General features: G+C 43.5%; 1 protein-coding gene across 3 annotated transcripts in view; it reads right to left on the reverse strand.

Moving 5' to 3' along the window:
- The window catches only part of ephb1 (EPH receptor B1), a 139,548-nt gene that overhangs the window by 54,841 nt on the left and 59,369 nt on the right, over positions 1–25,338 (reverse strand). For all 3 annotated transcript variants that reach the window (XM_019855893.1, XM_019855894.1, XM_019855891.1), the window contains exon 3: positions 20,049–20,730. In XM_019855893.1, the coding sequence (XP_019711452.1) occupies positions 20,049–20,730 (682 nt within the window). The remainder of the gene's footprint in view (positions 1–20,048; positions 20,731–25,338) is intronic.

Below are 25,338 nucleotides of genomic sequence, written 5' to 3' on the forward strand. Positions count from 1 at the left end.
ACCCATTCGGGTGTGCTTATGATTAGGTTAAGACCCCCCCGGTCGACCCCTATTTGACTTTTTGTTACTTTGTCACTGGACGAGACAATTCCACTGCTCAAATCACGGGAGGGCGTGTATGCCGTGAAGATCTTGGCCATCGTTACTTTGCAATGCGTCGATCAAAGAGGGGAGGTGGGCCCCACGTTGTCGCAGGGCTGCGGATATCCGAAAAAACAAAAGCACAACCAACGTTCGAGCCCATTGGTATTCAGTCTTCCTCTTCATCTGTCACTGCTCATTTTCCTGCCACGATCCACGTAATGAGATGCTTCTCCAGCCCAGGTGTTCATTTTCTCTTCAAGGTCATTGAACGGCACAATAGCTTTCTTTAAGACAAAGGCCAGGTTTGAAACAAAGGCTTGTCAGGAACCACACAAAAACGCCCACAGGCTTTTTGAAGTGGCCCTTTTCAGGGTGAGGTTAAAAAAAAAATAACATGTCGAATGAATTGCTTACATAAGTCAACGGGGACTAATGAAGGACACTTCAGCTTAAATGCATGTAACTTTTCACGCAAGCCACGGCTAATTTTTTTGAAGGCATCCAGAGTTCACGGTGGTGACATCATTTGGCAAGTCTGGTCAGTGTCAGTCTCTTTGACCCTCAGTCGTCACCTTCCAATCGCTTACGGAAGGAGAAGAAAGAAAGCAGGGCTGAGAGATTTTATCAGGAAGAAAAGGATGAGTGAAAGAGCACAGAATGTCCATCTTTTTTTTTTTTGTGGCTCAAGGGTTCCTCCCACAGAACACTCCCCCTGATCATCAATCATCCATCCATTCTGGCCGCGTCACGACCCCTGGTCCACACTCAAACTAGCAACGGCGACGGATTCGCACAAACAACTCGTATGGTGCCTCGGTGCTCCTCCCCAAACTCGGTCTCAGTTCCCTGTCCTCACAGATCGCTACTTGTAATATGGCGACATATAAAGTTCCGGAGAGAGTGAGGAAACATCGTTAAATCCTGTGAGAACGCAGAGTTAGCGTCCAATTAGACTTCAGACTGCGCTGAAGTGTATTTCTGCTTTTTCTTGGATAAAAGAGGCGCTATATCAGAAGCACAAGGCGGCAAATGAGAGGAAACTAGCAGATAACAGGAACTCCTTGATTATACGGATCTTACGTGACTTTATGTTTCGCTATTTGTTGCTTCCTCGCTGATTAAGACAGCCGCACAAAAACAGAGTTGACTGAATTCAATGGGGGCCAGTACAGAAACAGAACAATTGGAGACAATGTCCTACCACAGACGATACAGTTTGAATCTTCAAATTTGGCTCAGGAATCTGCCTGCTAATGAACGTATCAAGCAGGTGTCCGGTGGACACTGAAGACACACCACCAGAAATTAAGATCTGTGTGTGTGTGAGCGCGCGTTCACCAAATGAGGACACCATTTAGCGGACAGCAAACGCCCCATGGGCAGACGGTTGCCGTGGTAACCTCACAGCCAGTGTTCTTTTTGGCCCACACAATCCCCCTTTTGAAGACGCAAAAGGCAATGACATGACCAGCAGACTTGGAGGTACGGCTTTCACACCAAAGTGCATTCGTGAGTCGTGCGCGCGCACGTCGGTGCGCCCGTAGCGCGATCGCGATAACAATCGGCGGCGGTCTATAATCTTTTAGTTGTACACAGAACTCATCATCACCCAGTGTTGTGATGGTACTATCTCGCCCTGGCACACTGGCTTAGGTCAGTTTTATTTGCGGGGGGGAGATGCAGCAATGCGAGGCACACAGCATATCTGGCAGATAAAAGGATAGAAGGTTGGTCAGAGAGCAACGGGGTGGGGGGGCAGATTTAGAAGGTGTCATTGGTATTCAGGAACACAACACGGTGACAAACTGATCCTGGTTGGCAAGGTAGCATAGCCAACCGCCCTCCGGAATGTATCGTCGAAACAACATTGCCTGCACTTGAGTCCCGCTAATTACAACCTGCCACGGTACTGCGCGTGCTGATTGCCCACTTCCAAACAAAGGGGGGTGGGAAAAAACAATGGCAAGCAAGATGACGGTTAAAAAGACCAAATTGAAGCGCTTAGCTCAGTGATTCAAAATGTTTACATCAGATGGCAAAGACAACATCAATTCATTCCAGAGGTGTTTGATAGGGTTGATGTCTGGGTATGGCTGACTGGATTCAGTGAAACAGATGAAGAGTTGGCTCACTAACCGCTAGCCAATCTGCATGTAACAGTGACTCATTAAGAATTCTTACAATATAGATATTAGTCAGGTTTGGAAAAGAAGGACTTTTACGATTTGCCAACATGATTTGACTTCAGCGCAACATTTGCGTGGGTGTGCCCTAACGCAACCGTGTGAACTTATGGAATTCATCAGCCACCTGTATTTAGATCTGCTTTTGACATGTGGGCGTAAACAGTACGATGTCACCTGACGTGGAAAGTAGCTTTGCTGACGAAATGCGGCGCCGGAGGATTTTCGTTTGACATTTACTTTCAATTTAGAGTGGAATTCTGCCAACGTGTGTATCCCTCTTTCTTGTTCACTAAACATGAACAAACCGCGGCTCATCATTAAAACGCTTTGGGAGGAGCTGTAGCGAATCTTCAAAACAGCTGAAACGAACCACGTGTCATTCCAGGGCCCCTCTGCTCTGCGTTGAACACCTGCTAAATAGGCCGCTGAAGGAGAACGGGCGATTAGGCACAACTAAACATCAGCAGAGAACAATGACGCTCACCGGAAAACAAAAGTCCCTTTCACTGTTTACCAGCCGTAATTTGATTCCTAATTGAGCGGATGTAATTCACTGTTTACAAGAAAATATTCCGGCAAACATAAGCACCCATGGTGGCATCGCGCAGCTGAGTGCCGCTTATTCTTGCTTCCAGTCATCCCAGAGGGCGCTACCAGTCCACGGGAGAGTTTTTCAATCAGCCAACACAAGCCCGGTGACGCAGCTACAACCGTTAATCCACTTGTTAGTGAGCGCACGAGCCGATGCAATCAAGCACAATCTTGGTGGGCTGGGGGGAGGGGGGGAGGGAGGTTTGGGTGGTTCTGGGCGTCACTCGCGGTTGGTGGTTGCAGTTGTGCAGGTGAATGACAAGTAAAAAGGCTTGTTTTTGTCTTCCCAATCTGATAAGACCGTGCCGGATTGTGAAGCAGGTTAGCTGTTTAAAAAAAAAAAGTACAGACAATCTCCTGTTTGAGAGCCATTCTTTAATTCAACTCGATGTCAAGACGGCTGATTGCGTTTGCTGCTCCTTTGCTAAATGGGATGCAAGTGGAACATACTGTGTCAGAAAAGACTGGGGGGGCAATTCCAATCATGTCAATCTTTCAAATTGGTCAACTAATGGGGTGAGGGTGGGGGGCAGGGCAGTTAAATTCGACTCAAGATATACAATGCAACAACTTAATTTGTGTCCAAAAACCCCCCCCAAAAAAACTGAGTTTTTTTTAAGACAGCAGAACCTTGTTTTTTTTTAATAATTGATTTCAAAAGTCGGACTAAAATTGAATCTTAAAAAAAAAAAAAATACAATAATTCCAAAAGAATTCATCAAATCAACCCAAAATATGAAGAAATGATAAATATTATTAAGAATGACATATACATAATTTCACACAAATGGAACAATGAACATTAAACATCACTTCATCACTTTTTATCTTACACATTTATTGGAGAGTGTTGATGGCGTATGAAAGATGGCGAGAGAAATTCATGATTGGACGGGGAGTCGGCCATTCTCTTATTTTTGTTAAGTTCTTTCTTGAATGTTGTTTCTTGTCTTCTTAAGTCAAAGGGTCAGCAAATTTCTCGAATTTTTTGGGGTCATCGCTCGCAACTTCAAACCTCACCACCAATTTCATTTTGACACAGCCAAAGTGGGAAATGGGAAGTAGGAGCGCGGTTAATGCAGATATCGATTCGCAGACACGAGCTAGTCAATTACGATGAATTCTCTTTCATTCACATACCGTATGTGAGGTCAAGAAAAGAAAGTTGCGCACTCTGCACGTGTCATGCGATCCTTTGGTTTACGAGTTCAAACATCCGTTTTACAAATTAGCCAAAGGGGGAAAAATGTAGTTTGTGAAAGGAGAAAAGTTTGTGTTTGTGCTCAGGTTCCAAAGTCTTGTTCAACTTCTGCACATATTCCTTCAATATTACGGTTGAAAAAGTGTGCCCGTCAGCCATTTCAAGTTGTGAGAAGCCACTATAATCATCCATGATTGCGCCCGAGAGCACGTTTCGGTTGCACTGCACGAAGACAGATGTGTTCATGAAAAATTCTGTTCCATCTCATGACTGAGCAGAGACTGACGCCGCTGGTTGGCATGCAACGCACCTGCAACGCGAAGCCATCCAAAGGTTAGCGGAAAGCGTGCCTGATCTATATTCATGTCAGATTCGACATCACGACGACCTCTTCATAACCTTATCAGAAAGCTCTCTCCTCCTCGAGGAAAAACAGACACGCCGTAACATTTAGATGGAGTAGCGCGTGTGGGTGCGTGTGTTTGTACATCAACGGCCACCCAACCTGTCCAAATCTGGACAGCGCTGACCTTACTTCTCTGGCAGTTTCAGTCAATATGCCTGCAGCGATGACACTGGCAAAGATACATTTGTTTTGTATGATTGAGGGAAAAAAAAAAAACTTCATTGGGGACATCTTCTTTCTACGTCTTCGTCGTCCCTTCCCTTGGATTGACGAAACACACAAGTTGTGAATATTGATGGAGGAAGAGCGACAGATAAGGCTGTTGCCAAAGACAAATATCCGAAGACTTACCGTATTTTCCGCACTATAAGGCGCGTCGGAGTATAAGGCGCACCTTCAATGAATGGCCTATTTTGAAACTGATTTCATATAGCGGGCGCACCGCATTATAAGGCGCTTAGAATCGAAGCTACGATAGTGGCTGTAGTTGCGTTATGCATCCTCTAGATGGAGCTGCACTAAAGAGAATACAACACAATACAGCTTTATTTATGTAGAGCCTTCACAACCGCTGCAGCTGTAACAAAGCGCTTTGCAGAACCTTTAAAATACAACGTCCAAGAAATCTGAATAGTGATCCATATATAAGGCGCATCGGATTATCAGGCGCACTGTCGGCTTTTGAGAAAATGGAATGCTTTTAGGGGCGCCTTATAATGCAGAAAATACGCAAAATCTAAATTGAGGCTACTCGTACTTCTGCAAAACTACGCAACATCACCATCTGTGAATTCCAAGCGTTTCGCATTAGATGTGTAAATTAATCTCAAGTAACGGAGTGGAAAACGTGATACCATTCTCTGTGTTCCAAAGTGATTTTTAAGCACTTCATTGATTTAATTACATCATCTTTCCGAGATGTAATGTAAATTTGCTCTGCATTCATTTGATTATTTCATTACGAGTTCTTCCCTGCTTTATGGTGCCACGTTTGTCTCTGCTTTTAAAGGCCATGCAAAATTAGATTTCGCAGATGATGCTCTCCGGCTATGACCAGTGTGTGTATGTGTGTGTGCGTGCGAGTGCGTGTGTCACACTGTTAGTGCTTCTCATTAAGCGTCATGACATTGTGGACCTTTTGAAAGACATCGACACCTTGTCCAGCTGGGAATTGGGAAGAACAATTTGACATGACACTATTGGGACGACAGATTAACGAAACTAACTCAAAGAAGAGGTCTAAAAAGCTAGTATATATACGTTTGCATAACATATTGTAAAAATGTAGTATTTCTTCTTTATCAGTGATGAAATCAAGCCCTGCAGTCATCATAGTAAAGAAATTATTTTTTTATAGTCTACAAGAGAATTGTCAAACTGTCACAGCATTAAGGCGGAGTTTGACATACAGTTATAAAAATGCCTGTTGGACTTTAGCCGGCAGCAACATAGCTATTGCGTGTTGTCAGTTGTCCGTAGCTATCGTCTTTAGCTTAGCATTTTGCTATGCCGCCTTAGTTACGTCACCTGATGGCTACTTTGTCTACTCAGGCTCGGTGCTCAACTCGAGCAATATTCTGGATCATCCTCAGAAGCTTGCGGGAGGCTAAATGTTCACCGTAGGATACGCCAAGTTGTTGATAGTAACCGGCTGGACATGGCGAGGTCCTGGCGCAACAGAAAGCTCCAGTCCGGGTGGTCTGAAGAAAGCTTGTGATGATCTTTTCTGATGTCCAAAAGCACTTCTCTGCCGTATGTCATCTTTGAGTGTGTGGCGCAATACTGGTATGCTTTTATTTTGATTGCCGGATTTTATCGGCTGCGGGATGTTTGGCGCAGATGACGCCAGACCAGTGGATGATGGGTGTGTGTAAGTTTGTATGTCCATTATAGCAAACAATGTGTGCATGAAGTAAAAACACATCTGTTACCCATCCATTTGCACTATCACGGTCGAAGAAGAATTTATTTAACAACATGTTTAATACTGCTCTTGTTTTGCAGGGACGTACAACTTGACTTTATCATATTGCGTGATGTTTTCAACACTTTTGTCCTCATTCGATAGCTAAATATGGTTCTCAAATGTCATTATGAAGCCATGCAATTGTACACCAATGCAAACTGCTACCACTATAAAAAATAAATAAAAATAGTGGACACTGACTTTCAAATATCAGTGTGACATCGTCAATAAAAATATTCAAATTATTCGTCCTCTAAAAGGCACTTTGGTATTGGATCTTTTTATATCAGGAAAGTGAAACCTGTGCATGCATACATATTGTCTGGCCACACTGTACACACAAACAGCACTGTAGACGAACACACACTCTCTGGGCAGGACATATTGGATTAGCAGTGATTTTTTTTTTTTTTCCCCCCTCGCCGATGGCACCATCACAGAGGTCCCAGATTAAATGCCATACCCGCTTTACCACAGATGGCCTGGAAATAAATCATGCCATTTATACACACACACACACACACACACACACACACACACACACACACACACACACACACACACACACACACACACACACAATTCCGCACAAAGACAAACGCAGTCCAGCGCACACATACAAACACACACTCAGGCGATATATAACACGTTAGCACACCAAAGAACTAAACCACCTGTGCGGTCCAGTGCGTCTACTCTTTGTATTTCAATCACTGAATCAATGGTTTTAAATTGATTGGAGCTGAGCACGGGCCAGAGATGTTCCCCCTGGCTTGCTGCCCTCGCCCGCTATTGATTTGATCTGAGAGCCAATTGCTTTCACACTGGATTTAGGTGTTCCGGGACACTGAGCAAGGAGAGTGAACAAGAAGGAAGGAGAGAAACAGTGTCAGAAAAGAAATTTGGCATTTCAGCCTCTCAGACACACTAAACAAAGTGTTAAAATCTTTTTGAGCGGACAGACGTGGTGTCTCGTAGCCGATTTTCAGTTGTCGTGATACATCGTAGCCCGTGTAGTGTGTCATACTCAACGACTGGTCGTCCGGCTCACTGGGATGCTTCACGATCACGACGACGACTGGCATGTCAGAATTTTTGTTCATCTTGTCACATAGTGTGACATGTCCTGGGTCGTCCTTCGCGCAGCATTTTAACTCATGCTACGTTTGCTAGCTGCAAAGCTAGTGGTTCGCAAATGCGGTGTCATTGAAGAAATTCGTTACCTTAAGTTCTGTTGGGAGAATAGACAGTTCATACTCTCTCTCTCTTTCTCTTTGTCTCTCGGGGGTACCATACACGTCAAACCTTCTCTGTGTCGCATTGGTGTACCACAGGGCGCTATGTTAAGCACGTCATGGGCTCACCATCCAATCACCTGTCCTCTCAATACAACAAGGGCCTTCTCTATGGAATAAGGAAGGAACGGGGGCTTAGAGGCCCCGGTTTTGACGAAGGATGTGCCCTTTTGTCCTACTTAGGCCCCTCTCTCAAATCATTTCCACAACTGGGGGGCTTCCAATCCAGTTTAAGAGTTTGTAAAGACGAGGAACCATACGGGCAAGAATGGGAGCCGGCGCGCTCGACATGTATGAGAGTCACAAGAGCCAGTAAGAGGGGCCCCTCGCCCAAACTGCTCACAGAGGCATTTCCCTGGCCTTATTCAAATAGCATTAGTGGGGGTAAAAGTCCCATTGACTGCACAAGCTCAATATACATTTGGTTAAGAGTTCTATTGTGACTGCTCTCCTAGTTGCACACAAGGACCGGAATGAAAACAAATGGATGAAAAAAATACATGCATAAAAACGGGATGGTGTCTGAAATTGTTTGCGGGATAGTTACTGCACGCCCATAGTGAGGGAGTCGGACATGACAGCGGTTGGGAGTCGAGGCCAAACATTGTCGGCAGCATTGTAAAGGTCATTTTACAAAGAAGATATGAAAGTTAAAAAGAGAGAGAGAGAGAAAGAGAAGTGGAGAGATGGTGAAATTGAGTGTATGAGTATGTGCGCTTTTGTGTCCCTATCGCTCAGTTTGGCTTCATTCCCCAAAGGGTCTTATTATGCTTCGTGTCGACTCCGACACAAAAGCTGTATCGCCGTGCATGCAGCTTCCCCCCAGAGAACATTCTCGACGCAGCAAATCCATTTGTTTGTCAGCTTTTGCCTCTATTCGCACTCTGCATAATCAGATATGATTCTCTTTGGAAAGCTTGCCATTGTGCAGATGCAGACTGGCCTATAGCCCCGTAGTTTCACTTGGCCGGCATTAAGATAGCATCTCGGCTGTTTCAGAGCGGAGCCGCGGTATTTGGTATCAACACGGGGAAAAGCAGGCATAAAACGGCAGCTTTGGGAACATTACTTTGGAAAAGTAATTAGTGACAGTTTCTCATTACCGGGTCAAAAAGTAACTTTTATTCAAGATATCTGTATGTAAAGACAGTTTTATCCAGATTATATTCTGGCACACGATAATCTTTTGGTCCATGTTTACTAGGTTACTATTTGCGGCAAGGCTCGGTCGCTATCTTCTCCGCTAAAAGTACCGTCATATTAAATAATATGAGAAAGACATCGGGAATATGTAACCACGGATGAAACATGAAATAAACTTTGATTTGAATTCATTCGGTTCGTTTCCGCAAATGTTTCCCTTTTCTACTTTTTACACTTTTTCACGTCGGCCGATAGAAATTAATTTTCAATGCTTGTTCAAGCCCGCTTGATCAGTCACTCCTGTGACATTGAAGAGATGTTTTTTTTTTTTTTAATTAATTTCAGTTTTGTAAATGACATTTCATATCTAGTGACTGAAAAAGAAATGAAGTATGGGTTATCCGTCTGCAACAGGGCTTGCAGTCTATCAATGCGCTGGATTAACATCGTGTTTATTAACACCGTTAAGGTTTCAAGTACATGCTGTGTGGTCTGTCCTTGAAAACGTACCGTGATATTTTATGGACTACTGCACAGTGTATTGACTGCAAATACAATTTGTTTCAAATGATTACGCAAATGATGTTTTTCTTTGGGGGTTTTTTTTCCGAAAGAGTTGACACAAATGACAGCCGGGCACATTTTTTTTTCCAAGTCATTAGCTTTCAGAGTACAATTTGAATGTTTTTCAACAAACCTCCCATTGCTGTCTGTGAAATGGGAATCACAGCTCAAGATTTCCCTTCCATTGTGAACCGGCCTGACATCAACACATGCCTCAAATGAAAAGTCCAATAACGGGCATGCTATGCTTTGGCAATGACTGCTAATACCACAAAATAAATAAATAAATAAATAAATAACTGAACATGCCATTGCTATCCTATGCCCGACACATAATGAATTGAATTTTGAGTCGGAAATTGCGATTCAATCTAATTTGTACAGCCTTCATTAAATGCCTGACAGAATGTCACTCAAATCCTCATTTTAATGATATAAGTCCGAGCCTGTAAAAACACCCCGGATACATTTTAGTGGGATCGGATATGTTGCATGATTATGCAGAATTCAAAATTGAGCCTCACTTCATTTAAGCCACTCCAAAGTGAGTTTGCCTCTTTGATGTCGGATTTAATTAGCAGAGCGAGGACGGATCAGATCACATTTTGATTAGCTGTCAGTATCGTATTTGGACATTAAACTTCATTAAGGTTGATCCCGAGGTCTTTTGGCACAAACTGCAAAAACAGACCTCATGTTGGAAAATGAGAACCTGAGCAACTGAACAGTCTCAGTGAAGTCAGGTCTTCTTTTTAAACTGTTCTCACACACACACACACACACGATGAAGACTGCTCATGTTAACGCCGATGTGATTGAAAATCGGCAGCCCTGAGCCAGTGTGGGAACTCTGTAGACAAACGCAACACCAAGCGCAAGAATCCCTCAAATGCTCGCACATCGGGAATTATTTAGTCAATGACACCGCGGATAGTCACATGACACTCGGGATGGAGGAGATCAATAATTTGTCACGGAGATGCGTCAACCGAATTGCACTTTAAGGGCTGTCACTCAAAGCGACGTTTCTTCTTCTTGCCGCTGTTGCATTGAAGCACCATTAAGCCCTCGGTGAAAACATGCAATTACACTCGCACAATAGCAAAACGCAGATTTTGGGAGTCGTCTAACTGACGGCTAATTACATTGTGCGAAGCGTCTGCGGTTGTGTTTGATACGGCCTGCCCAGTTAGGCAGAGCCAAATGGGTTTAGGGGAAATGCATGGTATGGTGAAGCCGATTACAGACGTGTCATTCTTAAAGCGTGCAATGTTAAATCATGGCGACTCGCACAGTAATCAATTCAAGTTTGAAGTGTGATGCCGTTTGCTTCATGCGCAGACGGGAATCATACCGAGCATGATTAGGCGATAAAATCAGACATGCAAAGTCCAGCTTGAGCTGATTATGTTTGGGTCATGTTTTTTTTCTTTTTTATCTGTGTTTTATGACTCATATTACAGTTAATAGTGTTTGCTTATTGCTTCACTCTCCCCGCCGGCTGAGCAAATTTAGTCTGCCCATCAAATGGAACTGTCATCTGAACCCGCTCGATTGCCATTGAAAAGCACAGACTTGAAGGCTTCCTGACATTGGAACTGTCTGACAAATTTGCATCAGAAAAAAAACAAAAAAAAAAATGGACACCGCTGAGATTACTTAAAGTGCCTCATTCTTGTTGCGATTTGGCCGACGCAGCGGAGGAGAAAGTAGGTAACTGAAAGAGATGGGTGGGAGGATCAGCGCTTTGATCCGGGGCTCCGCCGTCGGTGAGGTCGCTTAGAGCGTCTCGTTCTACGCCGTGATTGGTCACATGTTACGGTAAGATGAGGGAAGAGCAAGAAGGAGGAAAACAAAAAAATGGAGCTATTGAGAACTGGCCGTCATGGGGCTGGCTGCTTTGACGCTCACCTCACTCGGATGGGCCTCTCGGGAGGCTCAAGGTGACCGTTTCTAAAAAGTGGGTGTAAATAATTGTGTGGGTGGTATTTGGCAAAACCAGGTTAGATCCTGCACTACAAAAGAAATGCTGAGTTGAATTTAACTCATGATATGATTCGATACGATGTTAGAATTATGTGAGAGTCCGTTTAGTAAGATGAAGCGCTGCAGGAAGGCGCTTTCGGAGCAGTCGGTCTTCCTCAAAACTCGGCCCGGTGGAAATCTCTACAGCAGCGCCTCAGAGGAAGTGAAAAGTCACCCTCCCGTCGAAAGACTTTCTTCAAGATTTTGGAGTGCATCTGTGGGAATTTCTTCATCTATTCATCCCAAAGACCATTGTTGAGGTCAGAGGTCACCAATATTGGACCTTACAGAGCGAGCCAGGCTCACACTTGCTCTTCTAGTTCAAAGGAACAGGCCGACAGGGGACCTTGTTTTGTGCTTTCCCAAACGGTTCCCATAAAGTTGGAAGCATAATCGTAAAAATGAAGATTTGAGGGCAGTGATTTCTAAACTGTAGCACAAAAAAATTTACCGCTCGATTTGGTCTCCCTCCATCTGACTTTGCTGACCGACTCTCATCGCATTTAGCTCAGCGGATGTGACAAAAAGGGTATTGGACTGACTATAATTGCAATTCGATTCTAATTACATTCTTAATCCGGGAGTTAAACAACACAACCTTGCGGTGCCCACATTCCTCTCTGTGCTGCTTAGCTCCAAGAACAAGGGGTGAAAGACAATTTCCGAGAACTTGAAATGTGACCTCCCCAGCCATCAAACTAAACAAGTCTGGAAGTCTTACCAGAACAGCAGCAAGTAGAGATGGAGACTGCTAAGCAGTTAAGGCAAATGAGAGTTAAGGAGAGCATGCTCCATTGCTCTTGTTGTTGACCTTTAGGTAAGTACTTTGCAAAGACAGGACGCGGATACCCTGGCCTCTTTGCATTTTTGATTTTGTCTTTGTTGTATCCTTAATTATGCAGTCATATCGTGAAAGCACAAAACGGCGCCAACTTGATTGATGGAGGTCACGGATGGACTGAGGGGGGTGACGCGGAGCCCCTCGTCGCAGTGGGCTTTTGTGTTTCGGCAATGAGGGTGACGTCGGCAAATTAAGCAGAGTTGCGGCCATCTGCCGAGTGCGAGGGGTCTTTTGTGTCTCGCGGTGTCCCCTACGTCTCGCATCGGCCGGCCTTCACACCCAAGGGAGGGGAGGAGAGCAAAGGAGGGCAGCCGAGGTAGAAAAAAAAGAGACGAGGGGTAAATTGGAAAGGCAGGGTCAAAAAGGAGTTTTGATGAACACGTTTTTGTGAGAACGTACACACATGCAAACACACACGGAAAAAAAAAAAAAAAATCAAAAACGTATCCCAGCTACCAAATTTGTTTCCTGCAAAAGCTTTCAAGAAGGAAACACAAAGCAACCGACGCGTACCATGAAAATTTTACAAAATGGAGTGTGTGTGTGTGTGTGTGTGTGTGTGTGTGTGTTTCCCTTCATGGGGGTGACGAAAAGCACTGTTATGTCGTGGCTATTTCTATTATGTTGTGGAAAAAAAAAATCTGCAGTTTCCCCTCACATCATTAGCAGCTAGCTTCCTTTACTGTGGGAGCAGCGCATCTGTGTTTGGGGCCATTACAGACACTCTGTTTGGGCCCGCCATTCAAAGAGATCTTTGTTTGGGTCACACTCTTTCACCAGTGCTCTCTGCCTTCCCCCTATTCAAACTATTGACAGCCATGGAAACCAGAAGTTTTGCCCTCGCCGCTCTTTTGTACACAAAAAGGCGGCAAATTAACAGGGGGAAAACACTCGGCGAGGCGCAGCGCCACGAAGGGGTTTGATGAGGATGAAAATGTCAGCCCGTGTGCTGTGACCTTTGCGGTCACTGGAGCTGAACTCCATTGCGAAGGTAAGAAGAAAGAAAGAATATGTTCCCCTCGTCGCTTGCGTGGATTCCCCCTTTGGATACGCTGGCTTCTTTCCACATTCCAAAAACATCCATTCAGCGAAGACCCGACATTTTCCGTTGGTGTGAATATGAGTGTGAATGGTTCAGTCTGGTTTCTCAACCCTGTGATCGGCTGGTGACCAGTCGGGTATACCCACCACACAAATAAGGACAAAAACATGGATAATTAATTATTTGGGCGAATTTGGTATTGTCAAATCCATCCAAGCTGTGGTGAAACTGCTCAACAGGGGCCCCAACACCTCAAAAACGTTGAAACATATACCGTATTTTAGGCGCTTCTGAGTATAAGGCGCACCTTCAGTGAATGGCCTATTTTAAAATGTTTCGCAAATAGGGCGCACCGCATGATAAGGTGCATAGAATGGAAGCTGCAATGGTGGCTGTGGTTGAGTTATCCATCCACTAGATGGAGCGCCGCTAAAGGGAATACAATACAATACAGCTTTCTTTATATAGAGCTTTCACAACCGCTGCAGCTGAAACAAAGCGCTTGACAGAACGTTTAAAATACTACGTCCAAGAAATCAGAATATTGATCCATATATAAGGCGCATCGGATTATGAAGCACACCGTCGGCTTTTTGACAAAATGGAATGCTTTTAGGTGCGCCTTATAGTGCGGAAAGTACGGTTACTAGAATGAGGTTGTACATTTCAAACATCGACGGAGGTTCTCCATCAACCGATCGGGACAAGATCTGAGGAGTGTTGCTGTGGAGAATTTTGCACTGACTGACCAGGACGGTTCCTGAGGAGAACCACGTCCGTGGTGGCGCCATAAATAAATGGGAATCCCATATTGTTTGAGCAACATTTTACAACATCGTATCACGTGATAAATGTTGCCCACTCGGCATCCGTTTGCAGCCTGGTCATCCTAGAGAGGGATCACTCCATTTCTTCTCAAGGTTTCTTCCTTATTTCCCCCCCCCATAAATGGTGTTTCCTCTGAGTTGTTCCTTGTCTTGTATGGGGTGCGGTCTAGCCCAGAGGATTTGGTTCATTTCTGTGAACCGTGGGTCAGTGAAGCCCTTTGAGACTGTTTTGTCATTCTTCACTTGACATGTGTTTTGATTTTTCTTTGGCTGGGAGTGGCGTTTTTTTTTTTTCTTGCACAAAGAACAAGAGAAGAGAAGAAAGGGTAAAATGGAAAATTTACCCTTCACCATAATGGTAGTTAATTCAGTGGTTGACATAAGCTCAGGAAGCGTCAGGCACCAACATAATTCGGCTCCTTCAAGGTGACTTGCTTGCTGTGTTGGTCGGAACACAGGATGCTTCTGTGGAAAGTCAACTCAGTGAAGTTGACAAGGCCAAATGGGCTGGAATTGCCTCTAATCGTTCAGTGGGACTTTGTAAGCCCCCTCCTGCCAGGCTCCTTACAATCAGGAAAGACATATTAGGAAGTAATCACAGCCTCGCTCGAGCGGACACGTCCAAAGCCGAACTATAACACAGTAATCAGACGCTTGTATAAAAGGCTCTTTCAGGGACGATATGTAATCATTACTCCTTATTTTGTTGAAAAACGCTCATCAATTTAACACAGATTAATTGCCAGCCATATATGTCCATGACAACCAAGCCCCCGGGAATATATATTTGTATATATTGCGGTTTTACATTGTTAGGCGGGGGTTAGCAACGTGATAAATGGTCTGGAATCGCATAATGTAAGTATGAACACAAGAAGGCAATTGCGAATCTTTTCTTCTTTTTTTTTTTGAAGTATACCCATGATGTGTTTCTGCGCGTGTGAGTGTGCAGGTGTGCTCTTGCCCCGTGATGGCAGCCATTAGACTGGAGTAAGGCGGCCATGATGAATCGGCACTTAGCCCAGAGAAACGCGCTTGCTCAATGAGCTGTGAATCTCCTGCTGCCACTTTCAGCCCGCAGAATGTTAAATAAAGTTATTTGAATATTTGTAAAATGAATGTGCCAGCATGCCAAAAGCCCACTGAAGCCTAACAGCGGAAGAGGATATAAGAGTGTATTCCCATTGCTCTATCGACTTGTCACAGTGCTCTGATAAAGAATTGATAAAGTCAATAAATATAAACCAGGGATAGAATATTGGCCGGTCGATGGCTTGCTGTCTGCATAAGACTCCGTTATGAAGAAAGTAATATTAGGAAAAATGTATCGAGTCTATGGAATGTGATCTCACAAAATACATAAATAAATAAAAAATAAAGAGGGGGTGGGGAGGGGTCGTAAAATGTACATACATATTTTGCCCTTGTGCTTTGCATAAGTATGAGATTCAAAATGGCAAAATGGAGTGCACTTCTCAAAGGTTACGGTTCTGCATATTAATTCAAAACAGTTATGCAAGCACGAAAATATCCTGTCGTGATACTCTGGAGACTTTTCTGATGACTCACAGTGGATGTAAAAGTCATAAATCAAATGTAGAAATCAGAGTCACTCATGATAATTGTGGACTAGGAACACCAATCAACAGTTAAAAAAAAAAAAAGGAGCAATTGATAAGCTGCAGGAAAATCTGTTATGAAACACTTTAAAATGGAGAATTCCGACGCGTATCTGAAACGTAAAGCCTGAAATAAATTCATTTTATAAGATGCAATTAATTTTGTGCGTTTTTGCTTTTTATGCACGGATGCATGCATTCAAATGATGGGAAAAAAAAGAACTTGCAGTTCTCAAGCTTTTTGGGTCCAGGGACCCCTTACAGCAAAACAATTCTTGTACTCCAAATGATCCACGGACCCGAGTTTGAGCACCACAACCAGAACAACATAGAAGACGCATCCACCTGAACCTTCAGCATTTGACACACAAACACACAATGACTTTTTGGATGTGGCCCCGTTCGATTTACCAGCGAAGTGATCAAATATTTAGCAGATTGCTTACATCGCCCAAAGGGACAATGAGGGAAAGAAAAGGAGTGGGTGGGCTGCCCAAATTGGTTTGTGTGAGAGCAGCGGGAGCTGGTAATGAGGATGGCACGCTGGCATCATCGTTACTGAGCAACAACACGACATGGTCTCTCTGCCTGACTCGCAGCAGGACACACACACACCTATCATGCAGACACCAGGGTACCTGCCACTAATTAAAACATATAGATTAGCAAAACTGCACTTAGCAACAGGGGCCCTACACACACACGCAAAGTACAGTAATGCCTACTCGACGTACGAGTTTAATTCATTCCGTGACCAATGTTGTAACACAAATGACAGTCGCTTTCACCTTCACAAAAAAAAAAAAAAAAAAAAAAAAAAAAACCAACAACAAGCATATTTGTAACATGCTTTTTTTGAATTATACCTGATAAAAACACAACGTTAAATAGGACAGTTGGTGCCTCTTTATTTCATATTTGCCCATTGGCATTGTGCACCTACTGGTGTGCTGGCCTTCACCACCGGGGGCAGTATAATACAAATGTTCATAATAAAACGAAGAAGAACAACAAAAAGAAGAAAGAAGAACTACGGCTGTGTCCGAATGTGCACACTATTCCCTTTAGAGTGGACTTTTAAGCTGTGACGCCATTTTTTATTTAGAACTCAAATTTTTGCTCGCAACTCGAGAATGAAATCAGCCCTAGTGTGTCCAACAGAACTATTTAATTAATGAAAAATCTAAATGAGCAATAACAGAATAGTTATAATGTATTGAACGGACATTTTTTAAACTTCAACTGACGTCTAATTGCCTGTTTGTCCATCGATCACAGACGGATGTTCTTTCATTTTTAAGTGCCTTTATCAAGGATTGCTGAGTGGGAAGAGGGGGGGCCCTTTGCACGCCCCCGAGCAGAGGAGAAGAAAAAATAGAGCTCAGAGCAAGTGGTTTCTCCCTCCCACATATTCACCAGAATGCCTCATTTCCTTGGGAAGAGAATCAGAAAGAGGACAGAGTGAAACTTAACACAGCAGGGTGTCTACTTGCTGAAGGTGCTTAACGAAGGGCGGCAAGGGGATTGTGGGTATTAGTGGAAAAATATACAGTTCGTCCATTTTTTTGTCGGATGAATGTTTTCATTTCAGGGCCTTCGGGGGGGCGGTATACGTTGTATACAGTACACTGCACACAGCGCTTGTTTGTGCTTGTGGTGTTTACAGTGCTGCCGTCGCCCCCCCCTGCTGACACAGGACACAACAAGCCCTCCACCCAAACTTCTTACTTGCCAATTACTGCGCTGCATAAAGGTGAGTTGTACAGAGTTGGTAGAAAAGGGAATTCAGCACAGAGAATACATGTTGACACTCATTTACCTAAGACCATCAACAACCCCAATTGAGAATTAAGAAGGCGACTGAGAGGGGAAAAAAAAAAAATTGCTGTGTCTGATGTCATCTTGAGCCTCTTATTTGAATTGTGAGAAACGACGAGTACCGTATTTTCCACATTATAAGGCACAGCTAAAAGCATTCAATTTTCTCAAACGCAGACAGTGCGCCTTACGTAGTATTTTAAATGTTTTGTAAAGAGCTTTGTAGGACTAGATAAGTTGTATACTTCTTCCTACTCGGCATTCAATTTTCTCAAACGCAGACAGTGCGTCTTACGTAGTATTTTAAATGTTTTGTAAAGCGCTTTGTTACATCCGCAGCGGTTGTGAAAGGCCTATATAAATAAAGCTGTATTGTATTATATTCCCTTTAGCGTCGCTCCATCTAATGGATGCATAATGGAACCGCAGCCACTCTTGTAGCTTCTATTCTATGCACGTTATAATGCGGTGCACCCTACATATGAAAACAATTTTAAAATAGGCCATTCATTGAAGGTGCACCTTATACAATACAATACATGCTGATTTATATAGCGCTTTCACAACAGCTGCAGCTGTAACAAAGCGCTTAACAAAACAGTGAACATAAAGTAAAATAATAAACACAACACATAACATAAAACACAAACAGAAAGTAAAATAATGATCATGACAATGACGCCTCGTCGCACCGTACGCATTCAACACATCAGCAGCCAGGCGCTTGCGCACTTTATCCAAGCGAGACAGTCTTTTATGTCAAGTTGCTTTATAGGCAAGAGAGTTTTGCTCATTGTGTGAAATACTGTCACAATTTTGAAGGGGAAAAAAAAAAAGACCGGCTTTCTCGGTTGCTAGCATTCTCTGTGGCTAACGGCTGCCGCTCACCAAAATGCTAACCTTTCCGATCTTTCTTTTTTTTTTTGTGTCGATATGACCCAGTAGCAAGTCTGCGCTTTCTTTTTTCTTTTTAGTCATTGGAGCTAGCCCTCAATATCTCTTACAGCATGAAAGCGTGAGATTACTAAGAAGCAACTTGTGGTTTTGTTGCCGTTCATTTGGGCATGTGAGTTTTTGATGTTGTTCGTCTGGGGTTTCTTTTTGTGTGTGTGTGCGTGTGTGCGTGTGGTCCCAGGTCGCGCCTCATCATCGTCAGGCGCCACGGGGCCCTTCAGGGCCTTTCCCAAATCTCTCAGCTTGGACTTTGGCAGTCTGAAACAGCCGCAGCCTCCTCATCCTCAGTCTCCGTCCCAATATTGGAAGGCCTTTCGATGAGATCTGATTATACCGAGATTGTTGACTCGGTCGCTCTGCAGGGAAATCTTGCAAAAAAATCATTACTTCACCAAAAAATAAAAAATAAAATCTTTCAAATGGTTAATCAGTGTCAATCGGCAAATTCCCTCCTCTTGACAAAAATATCCTCCCTGAAATTAAGTCAAACAAAAATTAATGAATTAACATGCATTGGCATAAGGACCGCAAACTTTTCCCGTGTGTATGTTGACTTCCGGCACGGCCATACAAACTGTGCTTTGTGGATTTGTGGCCTTTTCGTATCTGTCTATCGATCATAGCAGCTGCGCATCAATCAATGTTATCTGAGCAGCGCACGCTCCAGCGGAGTGCCAGAGGCAGGCCAATCCATAATCCAGCATTCTATGACGCGCCTTGAGCTACTGGTATCCTCACAGCAGTCTTTGCCAAATGTTTTCTTTCTTTACATGTACGTAAGTATGTCAGTGTAGGAGGATAGCTACAGCATACGTGGGTGATGAAAGCAAAGAAGCCACACGGAGCTCTCAGTACAGAATTTACATAAATGTCTTGTTTTTAATGACTAATACGAATTGTAGCAGTGAAATTAATAGGTGTTCAGTGCCATTTAGAACGAACTTGATGTAGTGCTCAAGTGAAATCCAAATGTAGTAAATTCAATAAATTAGTGGTTGTAGTAAATTAAAAACACTGAAGAGTGATTATGTACCGAGGAAAGTCTAAAATGAGTCTTGGCGGCACCCACTGTGGATTATGAACACCATTTTCATTAAAAAAAATAAAAATACTTGTCCGAAGTTGCAAAACATGGCAAATTAAAGTGCTTAGCAAACGTATTGGACCACTTGTCCAAGAACCCATGCAACAATATATGTTTTGAAGTTAGGACGGCCCACCGAGGGGCCCTCCGTCATCTGTCAAAACATCAAATCGCTGATGCACATCGTCAGCTGAGTACATGTGTGAACATGTTATACATCTTTTAAAAGCTGACTTTCTGGAGATTTGAATGGTGCCCAACATTTTACAATTGTCAAATTTGAACTGCAACTTGGGGAGACCTCAAGCTTTGATCCTGTAGTGTTTTTCATTATTACATTGCAAAACAACAAATCAAATGGTGGTTATCATACAAGTCGATGCAACTTTAAAGATTACTGACCTCGACACACGTTGCCATTGTCTGGTTCAAATCCCGCCTTGCAAGTGCAGCTGCCGATCGGAACCATCCACTCCCCATCTCCATTACAGTACAGCTTTATCGGAACGTCCACTTCCTCGGAGTTTGAAATGCAAATCCCCCTGGCGATGACCAGGGAGGTGCTTTCAGCGCCTGTCATCGTCTCCGGAAAGACTGCAAAGTTCTGGACCACGCTCGGGCACTTCTTATAAAACACCCTGACGGACAGCAAAGACATGCAGGCACCGTAATCCTGGAAGGCCAAATAGAAGCCGTTCTTCGAGAGGGGCCCGAAGCTGCGGACTTCTGTGTTGACTTTCATGAGGCGTCCTCCGAAGTCCACCTGTGAGAAGCTCTCATCAGCGGCTATGGTGTCGACCTTGAGGTAGGGAGCCTCCATCCAGAAAGCAGTTCCTTTGGTGGCAATGACGGCGTCGGATTCATAGTAGTAAAGGTTGAACGTCTCCTTGCATGAGCCGGGAACGTTGGGGATGGAACTGCAGTCGCGCACCGTGAAGCGGATCTCCACGTAGATGCGCTGTGCGCCTCTGCGATCGATGAAGGTGGTGAGGAGCCAGTTGTTCTGACTGGGCTCGAAGACATTACACACCTGGTACGTCCTGATGGTGTTCAGGTTCTCGTCGTAGCCACTCACCTCTTCCCACTAGGGAAAGAAAGGGAAAAAATAATAAACAGTATGTCGGATTACTGTCGTCAGGCATTGTGTGTCAATTTTGAGCAATGTAACAGGGAACGGCAATTGAAAATCAAATAAGCAAAAAGGCACTGATGATTTCGTTTCATGTTCAAAAAAAGAAAAGACCTGTTATAATTCAATCTTAGGTTCAGATCAAAACTACTGAATTAAAAAAGAGGTCACAGGACTGATTTTTATTGCGATATTTTATTGCCGGCGGTTGTTTAGCCTGTCTGCATCACAGTGCAGAGAACTCCACCTGTGTGGAGTTTGCATGTTCTCCCCGTGCCTGGGTGGGTTTTCTCCGGGTACTCCGGTTTCCTCCCACATTCCAAAGGATAAGGTTAGCTTGCTAGCTGTCACTATCAGTCAGAAGTAAGGTCTACTCAAGTCATCTAAAATTTTGGACACGCATTTTAACAAGCAGTTACATAACACAATAATGAATGCAAGAAAAATACAATCATATCGAAGAAAATAAAATATGTTCTGATTGAAATATCAAAAGGCTCCCTTTTTATTGACAGCAAGTTTTATTCCTTTCGCCCAAAAATTTACAAATTGACTCCCTGACGAACAGTTATTTTCACTCCAGAATGTAGGATGAGAATTGTTTTTGAAAATACAGACGTGCTTCGGGATTGTGTAAAACACGTTTTATTTTCTTTTAAACATGTTTGAGCTCTTTGGTTCTTTAAATTAGAGCAAACCGAGCAACTTTTGGATGCGGTGGTTAAAGGGGGGGACCTCGCAGGTGGTGCATTTTACAAAGTACAAGGTGCTGCATAACAAATTCAAAATTAGGCTGGGCTGAATTACAATTAGACAGACGACATGGCAGCATGTGAGACATTTGCATGCATTCACAATCAAAGCCTAATGTAGGCCTTTCACTTGCAGGTGTGACCCAGAAAGTATGTTGGACGAGCAACAGCAGCCACCTCGGGGGGCGATCTACCGAGTGCACCAAATCATGATGAAAATGTGCCATTAACATTTGGAATTGTTTCAAATCACGAAAGCAAATCACAACAATTAAAAAAAAACGTAAAACGAAAAAGAAAAAAAACTGGTTTAAAAACGTGCAGCCGTGTGGAAAAATGCGTTAAGGTCAAACTCGCAGAAACCATCTAAAATTTGTTGATGCTATTTATTTATATAGGGTGGCAGAGTGCTGAAAAGGTGAGTGGAGATGGTTTGAAAATGCATTTTCTGAAGATTCGTAATAATAATACGCTTCGCCTGACCGAAGTAACATTTTTTTTGGGGGGGGTAGGATTAATCTCGCCCACCACAGTAGCAATAATCTAAACGGCCATAGGCAAGGAGGAGTTAATGAGGTCTACAGTGAAGCGAGTGGGCCTCGAGTCAGTTCATGAGTTTTTCGCGTGCGTACTGTATATCATCTCCCGGGTGCTTCATCCTTCTGACCTTTGAAGCGGCAGCTGTTAAACTTGCCCCCAATGGGCTGCTGGAGACTTTGAGTCACGGAGACTTGCTCAAGACGAGCGGCCATCGAATTTTTCCAATCAACAGACAAAATAAGAACAAAGGAAAGGACTGAAGGGAAATTAAAGGGACTTGAAAGCAACTGGGTGTGGATGCGTAGAATAACCTTGATAAACAAATTTCGGAGTGTGCGAGGTTACCAAGGCGACCAGAATCCTAACTGTATAACTTATATAACTGTAAATGGCAAAGCTGTGAAAGGACATGCAGTGCCCATTGTAAAGATGCAATGCAAAAATGTGTCTAAGGCTGCACTTATGCTTACGTTTCATGCGGAACATTTGCTCCGATGTGGCACAACTTAGATATGGCAGCGTAAAAAGGAAAAAAAAAATAGCGCATGGAATAGAACATCGTGAGATTAGAATCAGGCCTTATTTTTCAAATGTGGATTTAAAAAAAAAATGCTACCAAATTTTTTAGAATTGATTATTCTCTGGATTATTCTCAATTTAGGAGTCTGATTAAAAAAAAAAACATTTTGCATGATTAAACATACTAACATGCATGTGAAGAGCAGGTATTTTTGCCCACTGTAGTATCTGTGACTTTGAGTGTGGACTGTATGTCATTACAAGGCAGGGCCTGGCCTGCTTGGGAAATTGGCTGCAGTGTTGGTTTAGCTGGCTGTTAAACTCCTTCAACTGTTCACCAACAACTTCTTGAGTTGTGGCCACTGGCAGCTCATATTCGAATGTTTTTTATTCCGTGCTTGTTTTAAGAAAAACAAGAGGTTCCAACGGATAGTGGTGGAGGAAAAAAAAGAAAAAAAAAACACGTGACACTGCTGGCGTGATAAACGAGTTTACAGAAATCCGAGGTGCAAATTAAGTTTTTTTTTCACCCCCTCCAAGTGCTACTCCCTCCGAGCTCCTGCTGCTCTCAAGTCTTTCCCCTTCCTCTGCTCTCGCTGTAATGACCATTCATCAGCGTTACAGGAACCTGTCCCTTTCAGCACTGCCTGTTCATTAATATAACCGGCCCCGGGCTCCTCTGCACCCGTCTGCTCGGTTCGAAGAGGGGGTCTTCGCCACCTCTCGTCTAGCCAAATGACCACCATCTTTCACGACGGAGAGGAACCCGAGGCGTCTGCGATAATGCCCATCTCCATTCTGTCCACAAACTCATTGGTCCGTGAAATAATGAACGAGACAGATATTTGGTGTCCCCATTGTGTCAACAGCCACGGATAAAATATTAGTCATCATTTCCAAAGCGGGTTCAAACTTCGCAATGGACTTTCCTCCGTGTTTGGATTCCAGTGCTGCTTATCTGGCCGTGTTTGCACACAGAAGACGTGCTGTTTTGTATTTTGACAGTTGAGCGGCCATTATACTGATTTTCTTGCTGCTGAACTTGTAACGACATGCTCGAAGGTAGAAATTATTTGGGTATTCTGACTAATGGCGAGCGGCACGGTAGGCGACGGGTTAACATGTCCGTCTCACATTCCAGAGGTCCAGAGTTTGAATCTGGGCTCCGACCTTCCGATGTGGAGTTCGCAGGTTCTCCCTGTGCTTGCGTGGGTTTTCTCCGGGTACTCCGGTTTTCTCCCACATTCCAAAAACATGAACGGTAGGTTAATTGATCGCTCTAAAATTGTCTGTGGGTATGATTGTGATTGTGAATGGTTGTTGGTCTACAAAGTATGTGTGCTTTAAGATTGGGTGGCAAAGTGTTCAGGGTGGACCCCGCCTACTGTTCAAAGGCCACGTGTGTAAAATTAACACAGCAGCACAACACCAATATGACTTTGATGTTTGCCAATGTTCTCTCCTGCCATCTTCCCCTGACTTTTATGTCATTTGCTTCTGAGAATTACTAAAGCATGATGTGTCACCGCCTGTCACTTTACCGATCAAGTTTTTTTTCTTGCACTCCCCACCATGACTTATTTTGGAATGTTTGTATCAAACAACACGGTGTACACTTGGTCAAGCCATTATACAACAAAAGTAGAGACTTATACTGCTTGCATGTATCACTTATACGCACTCAAGGTGAACAAGGTCTGAGGAAAAGAAATTGCCCATAGTTATCTTTATGTTCCTGACGTGATTGTACCAGCGGCTGTTTTCCCTTTTGCGTGTTGGACCACATTTCGGCTGGGATGTGATATGGATGTTGTTACAATCATGCTGGACAACACCCTGAAGGTGGAATACACGTTAATGACAGAGAATGCAAAGCTTGGATATATGCCACGGATGACTGCCAACACTTGTGAGTCATTATGGAAGTCCAAGTAAGCGATTTTAAACAAAAAGGAAAAACCTTTCCGGAGGTTAACGCTGCCCGTACACCGTACCAGTGACCACTCTGGTTCAATACACAGATAAAGTCTGGTGTCGACAAATGCGCTACATAAGTGCACTCCATTTATCATTTTTCATCAAATTGGATTTTTCCTTTGTTCATGAAGTTCAAGTAAGCGATTTTAATTAAAACCCACGTGCTGCAGTCGATGTGAATAAGTTTATACGACGCAACATACAATTTTACAGAAATTGTAAAAGTATGTTTTTTTTACCCCAGAGCACATACTTGGACCACAAAAATGAATCCACGCTCATATGTTTGCTTCTGCCATCGCCACTGAATCCACTCTTTGGCGCTGATTTTTTTAAGTGCTTGTGTCATTCCTCAGATTGATGGACAGTAGTGAGTAGATGAAGGGGTCATGCATTCACCCAGCACGTAATGTTTCATTCATTCAATGACCAGTCACACATTGCCGAGATGGAGACGTGAGGGGCGTCAGAGTGATGGATAGAAGAAAAACACAACTATGGACAGAAATTAAGGGCACGGGTGAAGTAAATCATTAATTTATTCAGGTTGATGAGTCGTTTTCCCCACAGCCCCAGACGGCTGCCATCAGGCCATCGATATTCTCCCTTCACAAAGGCTGCTCACCACATTGATTGTCTGCCATTACTTTCAAAAAGCAAAAATAAGACAGAACTTAAATAAACCACAATCTTGTTCTAGATTGGCCAATAATATCCAGAAATGAGATGGGGAACAATGTGTAGGAATGTGTATGCTAGCATGTATGTCAAGCTT

Source organism: Hippocampus comes, unplaced genomic scaffold, assembly GCF_001891065.2.
Source record: "Hippocampus comes isolate QL1 unplaced genomic scaffold, H_comes_QL1_v1.1 scaffold114, whole genome shotgun sequence".
NCBI classification, from domain to species: Eukaryota; Metazoa; Chordata; class Actinopteri; order Syngnathiformes; family Syngnathidae; genus Hippocampus; species Hippocampus comes.